This window comes from Mauremys mutica, chromosome 6 (genome assembly GCF_020497125.1).
Source record: "Mauremys mutica isolate MM-2020 ecotype Southern chromosome 6, ASM2049712v1, whole genome shotgun sequence".
Taxonomy (NCBI): domain Eukaryota; kingdom Metazoa; phylum Chordata; order Testudines; family Geoemydidae; genus Mauremys; species Mauremys mutica.
The window spans coordinates 90,053,822-90,063,365 of NC_059077.1; the positions used below are offsets into that span (position 1 = coordinate 90,053,822).

Here is a 9,544-nt window from a genome sequence, read left to right on the forward strand (position 1 = left end):
CTGGTCTACTAGTTGGTCTTCTGGTTTTTCCACATCTGTCATCACAGTTCATGCCAACATCTTGAGAAATCAAGCAAACAGAATTTTAGTAACAAAGGAAATATATTAAATATATAGTAAATTAAAAGGCTTCATTAGCATTTTATGCTCTGTAACCTCCACCACCAAAGAATGAAGCCATGGTAATAAGACCATGAAACATGAAAAGTGAGGAGCCTTATACAAAGGCAAAACTGTCAGATGGGTATGATTCAGTGTGGATGCGGATTCACAGATAGCTAGGGACTAGATCTGGGTAAATAAGGCCTGATCCAGTTCTCATTTAAGATAGTGGTAGTCTTTCCATTGACCTAAATGGGAGTTGGATCAGGGACAGAGTCAGAAAAAGCAATTGCAACTATTTTGCTTTCATTGTGTTCACACCCCTTTTTATTTAACATTCACACAAGAAAAATATTATTTCTATGAATGTTCATGGAGAGTGAATTTTGAACCAGTGGCCAAGATTTGTTAAATCACAAAACATTTGTTTTTATTACTCAATGAAATTAGTGTCAGGCAAAGGCAGACTTTGCTGTTACTATTGATTTTACTTAGAAAGAGCTCAGATATTCCAGTGATGGACAACAGTATAAAACCCGAAGATAGCTACACAGAAGTCATTTGTGAAGGTTGGATCAGCCAACCAGGGAACAGAAAGAATCTGATGTGACTTAGGTGACACTACTCATACAACTCAAATATCAAATACCTGAAAAAATACTCACAGTAGTCAGTTCATTGACAATCCATGGGCTGAGACTTGTTCAGGAAAAAATAATCACCAAACACTTCTGAATAGTGAACAAATTCACAAAAATCACTCGTTACTCAGAATTTGTAACCTAATCTGTCCACTGCAATTTTTTCACCCAACTACTAAAGATGTATAGATGATAAAACAAATTAGTACCACCTAGGGCTATGTCAACACATTGATAGGATTAAAATTAGTGTGTATAGAAAGCAGGAAAACAAAAGCTAATTCTGCTTAGATGATGGTAAAAAAGAAAAAAAATAGCAAAATAAGAAAAAATTAGAAAAAAGTGTGTTAAGTTAAATCTAAGTTAATAGGTAAAGTTTTCCACAACCTGAAGGAGGCTTCCGGCTGAGCTGAACTCTACCTACCAGCCTAATTTTCTTTTCATTGCCTACAAAAGGACTCAAAGATATAATATCTCCTCTTAATTTTATACCTTTCATTTTGTAGCTATTATTCTATGAAACTTTTTTTTACCCCAAAGTTCATTTCACTGAAGGTGGCACAAATATCTAGTCCCGCTTGTGATTGTCAGAAGTGAAAAGTTTTCGGAAATTAAATATTCCAAGTCAGTGAAGAGCCTGAGGGGGGTTTTAATGCCCATTTGACACAAGAGCAGACCTTTATCTGAGAACACTTAAAAGAGTCACTGAATTTTCCTATTCTTCCATCTTCCTTCCCCTTGTCCCTATCTCCACACTTGATATACTAATGCCCTGCTTGAGTGATGCAAGTCTAAATAGAGAGGCCCAGAATAACCTAATCTCTCATCCCAGGAGGTTTATCCTAACAGGACTGCACTGACAGTTGGGGCCTGATCCAAAGTCCATTGAAATCAATGGAAAAATGCCTTTGATGCATAATAGCAAGTAAACTTGCACTGCTGTTGCCTGTTCTGCGAGCTAGTATGTGTACAAAGCAGAGATTAGTTACTCCAGCTCAGCAAATAATTACCCTATCTATAATAGCAAACAATAGCATACACATGTTCTGCAAGTGGGTGGACACCCATTCGATGGAGGGAGAGAGACATAAGGCAGAAGTGATAAAGTGATAAAGAAGTATATTCATAAGTCATCTCATTTTATTGTAACATTTGAAGTGCTGTATAAAGCCTACACTTTACAGTCTGCACATGCACCATTTTCATTTTTTAAATTTAAATATTTATTTTCATGAGAGAAAACATGCATACTTATGTACACGGGTTTTTTTTAAATCACCATTTACATAACAAAGTCCTTTGTACGAATCTTTGGAGAGAAAAAGCAGGTGGCAGCAACTTTGCAGATGGCAAACATTTAAACTTGATGTTACTGCAAGACATTAGTGACTGCGGAAGAGGGTCGTTTAAGGATTGATTCAACAGAGAATGATAGAGGCTCATTTGCTGAGAGTTTTGTTGCAGCTTGTTTGGCCCCAAAAAAGTCTTTTGAGTATCTGTCTATTGTAAATTTGTACTTTTGGTTCTCTTTGATGGAGCACTCTCTGTACTTCTTAGATGCCTCTTCAAAACTCTCTTTTACAAATGATGTTTTTAACTCAGGCCCTGATCTGTCATGAAATGTTTGCTGTAAAAATGAGTGGAACGGATTATACTTGAGTGCTTGAGGGTGCTTGGTATTTTCTTTGCTGATCTTGCTTAAGATGTGTTCTTGAGAAGCCAGAGAATCCTTCTCACAAGTCTGTGGAAAAGTCCTTTTAGGAGGAGAGAAAGCAGACCTCTCACGGGCCTCCTGAGGGACACACTGAATTTCTCGAGCATGAGAAAGCACAAGTGAATTTTCAGTTTTTGGTGACATCATGTCCTGCTCTGAATTTACACAATCCTGGCCTTGTGAAGTCTTGGAGTCCCAGGCTGCCCCAGGTTTGAGAGCTTGGACTGCAGTAGCATTCAGTAGGCATTGCTGATAGAGAAAAGCATCACTAATGGGGCTACGCTTTGGCCATACCAATAATCTGGAGGACAAGGGATATTGCCTGTAGGTAGTGGCTACACTGACGTTTGAAGAAATCAGTTCCATATTCCCAGATCCTGAATACTGCATGGTTAAGTCAAGACAGGTTGGTAAGAAGTTGCAAAACTCCTTGCTAGGAGATTCAACCTGGGTAGGGTTAAAGGCAGTTTTGTAGGAATTGTATTCAGTTCCATGCACCATATGGTTAGGCAGGAAAAGGGCAGCAGCTTGAGTGGCTTCCATCATCTCCCTTTCTTTATACTCTCTCTCTAACATAATGTTCTCCAGCTCTTTATCAGCAAAGGCCCGTCTTTTTCTCATCCTGTCACTTACAGGGGGTGGCAATGGTGAATTCCCTCCCAGGTAAGGATCTGCTGGCATGGGGCGATAACCTGAAACAACAAGGTATGGGTATGAATAAATTAAAGTAACTAAAACAGGATCACCTATCTGTAGTGTTTGTAAAAGGACAGGAATGCTAATATTGAGCTCAATCCTGCAAGGACCTAAGCACTTCCTGCAAATCCTGAATGCCCTCAACTCCCAAGGAAGTTACCTTGCTGGAAGTGCTCAGCACATTGCAGTGCCAAGCCCATGTAGTATATAGATGCTTCCAGCATATATAGGGCCAAATCCAGCTCATTTTACTCAGGTAAGTAGTTCTGGTGAAGACAACAGGATTACTTACATAAAGGGCCCGATCCAACTCCTGCTGAAGTCAACAGCAGTCAGATTGGGCTCAAAGTGAGCAGGGATTTACTCCTCTATGTTACTTGTTATGCTGGAATTTCATTCCTCCATTTAAAATTATTTTTTTAAAGTGAAAATTTAAAATATTTAGATTATTTTACTTTCTCAAAATTAAAGAAAAAATACAAATTACTTAAAATTGCAACATTTTCAATTAGGAGACCACACTAATTAGATTCACTTAATATAATGTACTGGGCCCAATCCTGTTTGCTGTACCCAGACAAGTAATCCCATTCAAGTTAATGGAACTACTTACATGAGTAAGGAGAACAAGATTTAGCTCACTTTCATTCCCATTCATCTCACACTGGTTTCCCCATTGCCAAAGAAGATATCTATACCTATAGCTGATGCCATTTCTATTTTCTAAAGATGAATCATTATCTGTAACACATTGTTACAGATGGTAGAAAAATCCAAGGAGAGCTAGGAGAAAAGAAAAAGAAAGTTAAGATAGATTAGGGAAAAGAATGCAGAAGAGATTCTTGTTTTAAAGAATGAATTGCAGAAGAAAGTAACCTGGAAAGAGTTTTCTTCTCTGGCCAAAATCACTTTAGAATCTGGCCAAACTTTCTTTCTAACTTAATGCAGGCAAAGAGAAACTAGCACTTAACAGAACTGGACTTCATCATTTTCATGTCTTTTTTCTAATGTCTAATCACTTGGAAAGTAACCAAAATGGCCATATAAACAATTTTGGGTATAGGTTATAGGATATTGAAAAAAGCAAGAATTAGCCCTTTAAAACGTTTATTTATTTAATAAAAATGTACCTTAAAATGGCATTGTACTATAAATAATATTTCTGGCAGCACAAAATAATGTACATCAAATTTGTTTGAAGAGTCCGTTATGTTTATTATTTACAAAAGGTCAAGTTCATTGCATTCATTTACAAATGAAATGAAACCACAATAAAATCTTCTGCACTGTCAATTGTTGCCAGGTAGTTATTTACCTACATTCATTTTTACACTAAAAATTATTGTAAATTTCAATTTGCTGTTTCTAGAATCCTTTGGTGCAATTTTGTTTAATAACAAGCAGACTGATCGTATTTCCTCCATCTCCATCCCAATAAAAAAAAACAAATAAACAAACATAAAAGAAAATGTACTGGGACATCTCATTTGAAAGGGAGGGGAACTATTTTATGTTCTAAAAGAATTATTTGCTAGAGTCCAAAATTTTAAAATATATTCTTGATGTGCAGAGATTTGAGGCAACAGTACATCATGCTTACTGGTGTATATGCACTCCAAGTGTATTGCAGAGTAAGAAATATGTCTTCAATATAATCATGTCCCCTTTAAATAATATTAGTAAATAATTAGTAGAGTTAGTGTTTATTTTTCTAATCTGTTTCATATTTAGCCTTTTGTTCTTAATTCTGAAATGAGAAACTTTTCTAAAACAGAGAGAATCCCATAGCTTTTAATTTGGACAGATAGTGTAAATCCTGAGATCTTCTGTAGTAGGGAGCCATTAAATACTTTTGTTTTACTTTAGATTTTTTAGCATTATGCAAGACACTTTGTTTTCTGAGGGTTGTTTTTTTTTCAAAATAGCACATGGAAATCTGAGTAGGTGTTTCAGCAGCTCCTACAGTTACGATGTCTGTTGCTCATAAAGGTCAGAATGCAGTAGAGTTTTTACCTTCTAAAATGCTTTTGGCCAGCAAGCTGGGCGTCCTGACAGGCCTCTGGTAGACTGTTTTGCGCTCAAAATTAGCCTGTTTCCCTGATAGCCCCTTCTTATCCTAGCAAGGGAAAAGAGAAGAAAACAGTCAATAAACAGAAGGACAATGGTCGTTTCCTTCCTTAAGGAAATTTTATTTTCTGCTCTACTCGTTTTAGAAGAACGGATTCAAAAGAATCAAAATGTCACTCTCCGGGTTGTAAAAGGAGGAAACGGATTTTATTGTTAAAGAATTTGCCTTAAGTGCAGATAAACAAAACAGAAAGTGACGCAAAACGGCCGGGGTGATCGAATGTCAGTAGGAAAGAGAAGCAAGGGTGATATTTATCAAAAGCATCTAACCTATTTCTATGATCAGAGCCCGGGAGTTTGACTAGACAGAACAGAGCACCGGCTCCGTGTGCACTCAAAGGAGAATGTTGGATCCTAGTGAAAATCGGAACGGCTCACAGGTCTGCATCACTATCCTTTAGTGACGCTTTCAGATGAGCCGATCGCTTAATACCAAGAAACAACACGCCTCGTTTTAAATAAAAAAGGATTACTGAAAACCAACCGTTGCAAAACCCTGAGGAAATATTCTGGAGGGAAAGGATGGTGTAGATCAGAGAGCAGGCTAAAGATGGGGAATGGCAATTCTGGAATATTTTTGCACATATGTAGATAGATTTTATAGGAGGCCTTGGTTAGCAACGATTCCATAAATGTAACGAATCTATTGAGAAAGCGCATTTACTTCCAGCTTCCCCTAGACAACGCGGTGAAGTTGCTGAATTACACTGCCTCTTAAAACTACGCCATATATTACAAAACGCGTCAGTTGAACTTGCATCTGACACGGCGGTGACAGAATGTGCTAGATCAAATTGTAATAATCATTCATCGGCACCAGTCCTTAAAATAACTATTCATAATAACATACAAATCATTCCTTCGGTGACGTTCCGAACTACAATAGGGATTTTATTTTATTTGTTGACAGCTTTGCTCGTTTTCCCCCTGCCACGTTTCAGTACTCAGCCTCTATCAAAGAATATTGCAAGCGAGTTTCTGAAAATCTCGACGCGCGATGGTTAGTCACATCCAAAGGCCAGTCACATCTTCATGAACGATTCAAATCCCAGAGTTACTCTCGGTGCTTCCTTACAAAACTACAGGGCTGGGGCAAATACCGCTGTCTCTTTCCAAAGCTAGGGAGCCCGTTGCTATACTTTGAGGAAAGCTGTCACTTCCCAGGAGAGGAGACTCTGCTAGGATCTCTGCCATCCTGCGCGAACGCCTCTCCTCAGGAGTACCGCCTCCAATCTAGGGATGTTGGGTTTTTTTCTGTTATAAGTGATTAATTTCTGCCATTTGAAACGAGTAAGCCCTTATCCCGTGGCGGACAGCCTCCACCGCCTGGGATCTCTCATCCCATTCACTTCTTTACCCAGGTTCACTAAGAACCACATCTGTAAATCTCACCGCCTTTAACTAACTGGGGAAATGACCAACTACCTCCCCATATGGGCTCGGAGGGGGGGAATCTCCCTGATCCTTTTCAGCTGAGTCAAGATGATGCCTGCGTCCCAATCAGGATAAAACAGATGCCACCATCTACCTTCTGGTGTTGACTAGTCAGTTGCACAGATGGCAGAACAAATCGGTATTAATCATTAGAAACGGCTGCGATTTTCGGAGGCCTCCGCACAATTCCTGCTCCCCGGGAGCGCTGCTAGGAGAGGGATCGCGGCCCTCACACAGGCGGGGTCACCTGTCCGCGCAGGGGTAGTGGGCGCTGCCCCCCTCGTTCCCCTCCTCACCTCAGTGGCCTGCTGCCTCCGGAGCGCCACCTGGGCGGCCATGACCCGCTGCCGCTCCACCACCAGCAGGCAGTTCGCGCACTGGCAGTCCCGCCAGCGGCAGAAGCGCTTGTGGCCCTTCAGGCAGGACACCACGCCGTGGTTGCGGCAGCGGGCGCACTTCGGGGTCCGGCTCAGCTTCCTCTGCTCCACCTGCTGCTGCTTGGGCTGGCTAGGGGCCCGCGGGGCCGCCCCCTCCTCTTCCCCGTCCTCCTCCTCCTCGTCGTCCTCCTCGTCCTCCTGCTCCCCCGGCCCGCCGCCCTGCAGCAGGCAGGCCCCCAGCTGCTCCTCGCCCTCGTCCAGCTCCAGGCTCTCCACGTCGATCTCCCAGTCGGCCCCGGAGGCTGCCTGCCCCTCGGCCATGGCACCGCCTGGATCTGCTGCTCCGCGCTGCAAAACACAAACCCCGCCACGCGCTGCCCTTAGCAGGCTCCGTGTCCGCCGCAAGCGGGGCTGGGCTGGCCAGACTGAGTGCATTCTCCCCGCGGACACAGGCCCTGCCCCGTGCAAGGGGCCGCTCCCTGCACCCCGTCCAAGCTAGCCCCGCACACCACCTGACACACGCATCCTGTGTGGGGCTAGCCCTGGGACGGGGTCGTGCTGGGGTTTGGGCCGACATCAGGCCTTACTGCACACACCTCACATCGCTCTCCGAGTCACACGCACAGCCTGTTTGCACGCGCGTCTAATCGATCACACAGCGCTACACACTTTAGCTACCCAATCCTTATCGACACACGACACAGCGATGTCAGATATCTCCCGGGCACCCGCACAGCTCAGCTCTACCTTGCCAGGGTTACACACACACACACACACACACACACACACACACACACACACACACACACACACCTCTTCGGGGTTATAGGGATGTCACTTCAGTCACACGCACACCTCACGGCACTATTGTCTAGTGCGAGCTGCAGAATTTGAAGTCTCAGCGCGACTTCTCGGCTTTCCCGTTCAGCTATCTATTGATCTGGGCCTGTACCCTTATGTTTGCCGAAGCTGTAGATTTAGAGCCCGAACCTGCATTCCTTGAACATCCAAAACTCCCGATAGCCTCCCTGGGAATTGCTGACCCAGCGAACGCGGGATCGGCGCGGAACAGCAGAAGAAAGGGACCTAGGGGCTAATTTCCAATAATCCAAATTCCGGTGGGGCCAAGCGCAGCACGGGCTGTGGGGCTGGCAGCACCCGGCGCGTTGCAAAGTCTGAACAGTTTCCCTCTCTCTGGTGTATGGGGGTTAGACTACAGCTATAGGGAAACCTTACTGTTAAGTGACTTCTTAATCTGTAAAGCACACGCTCCGCCAGTGAGTGCCGGAGAGTACCCCGGGGGGTGGGTTAGTTCAAACTTCAATCGAGGCAGAGACTGCACTGTAGGCAGGTTCCTTCGCCTCTGCCCAGCCCGCACATCCCCAACCCCCGGGTTTTGCACTTACCCAAGTTCAGAGCCCGAGGCCGGCCGCAGAAGCAGGCTGCATCCAGCCCCGCGGGAGTGGCTGGGCGCAGACCGAACCCGGGGCAGCACGGAGCCCAGGGGGACCGCAGCTCCTCAGCAGCCCCGACACATAGCGGCTCGGTGCAGGCTGGGACGGGCCAGGGAGGGACGCGGCAGCGCCTGCCAGCGATGGGCGAGCTGCGGGGACCGAAGCAAGGGACTGGCGGGGCTGAGATGCTGTGGTGGGTTATCAGACTTGAGGGAGAGAGATAAGCAAGGGGCAGTTGGGGTGCATTTGTCTTCAGCACCCCAGGCCTTAACAGCACAGCGCCAGCACCCGCCTCTATGCTCCCCTCCGTGCAGTGCCCAGCCCGACTCGCCCACTGTATTAACCGCTCCTGCTCTGGGGCGCCCGGGCAGCTGATTGGTGGGTTGTTGGGCGGAGAGAGTTCTGATTGGCAGTATGGGCCGTCGATTCCCTCCCTCTTCTCCCCAACCTCCGCCCCTGGTTGTGTCCGCCTGCCTGTGCGATAATAATGTGTCCAGCCTCTGCAAGCCGGGCGGTGTGTGAATGCCACTGTTTATCCTTCAGACCTGCAAACACTAGGCGTACCCCCTGTATTGTAAACACAGGGGTAAAGGGGAATTTTTCAGGAGGTCAAAAGAGAGGAAAATCATAGCCAGCATCACGATTACAAATAATAAATAAAAGGCGCCGGGAAGTGAGATTGTCTCCTTATAGGCAGTGCGGTCATCAAGAGCAAAACCAATTTAAATATCCAGAATAATATCACATTTTCCTTATGGGGTTAGGGTTGTCTAGCTGCATTAAATACGATTGGCAATGGCCTTTAAAAATCAGAAAATAAAACAGAATCGTGTTTTATTATGACGTGCAATTTAGAAATAAGGATAGTTATACTGTGCATTTATTTTGAACGTTTTTCCCCTTAATTGTCACAACAATAATATTCCCCAACAAATATCATAGTCCTGAATAACTTTCTATTGTTGCTTCATTTCTGATGCTACATTTCAGGGGCAGGGG

The 9,544-nt window shown here is 44.1% G+C and overlaps 1 protein-coding gene across 4 annotated transcripts; it reads right to left on the bottom strand.

Annotated features, from left to right (window-relative positions):
* Positions 1-1,932: 1,932 nt before the first annotated feature.
* On the bottom strand, positions 1,933-8,865 carry DMRT2 (doublesex and mab-3 related transcription factor 2). 4 transcript variants are annotated; one of them, XM_045021795.1, is made up of 4 exons: positions 8,498-8,865; positions 7,011-7,439; positions 5,167-5,269; positions 1,933-3,149 (listed from the first exon to the last, which is right to left on the bottom strand). In XM_045021795.1, the coding sequence occupies exons 2-4, from the start codon at positions 7,410-7,412 to the stop codon at positions 2,113-2,115; spliced, it is 1,542 nt and encodes a 513-aa protein (XP_044877730.1). In that variant the 5' UTR covers positions 7,413-7,439; positions 8,498-8,865; the 3' UTR covers positions 1,933-2,112. The 4 variants fall into 4 exon arrangements, with proteins under 4 accessions (XP_044877730.1, XP_044877729.1, XP_044877732.1 ...); XM_045021794.1 differs by lacking the exon at positions 8,498-8,865 and having other exon boundaries at positions 7,011-7,563; XM_045021797.1 differs by lacking the exons at positions 5,167-5,269; positions 8,498-8,865 and having other exon boundaries at positions 7,011-7,141.
* Between the last annotated feature and the right edge of the window lie 679 nt (positions 8,866-9,544).

What these genes read in the sequence shown, in the direction of transcription:
- DMRT2 (XM_045021794.1), bottom strand. Translation starts at nt 7,526, where the DNA reads ATGCACTCAGTCTGGCCAGCCCAGCCCCGCTTGCGGCGGACACGGAGC. An exon ending in GGAGGCAGCAGGCCACTGAG is followed by an intron (nt 5,270 to 7,010) that starts GTGAGGAGGGGA and finishes TTCCCTTGCTAG; the next exon opens with GATAAGAAGGGGCTATCAGG. An exon ending in GGCCAAAAGCATTTTAGAAG is followed by an intron (nt 3,150 to 5,166) that starts GTAAAAACTCTA and finishes TTGTTGTTTCAG; the next exon opens with GTTATCGCCCCATGCCAGCA.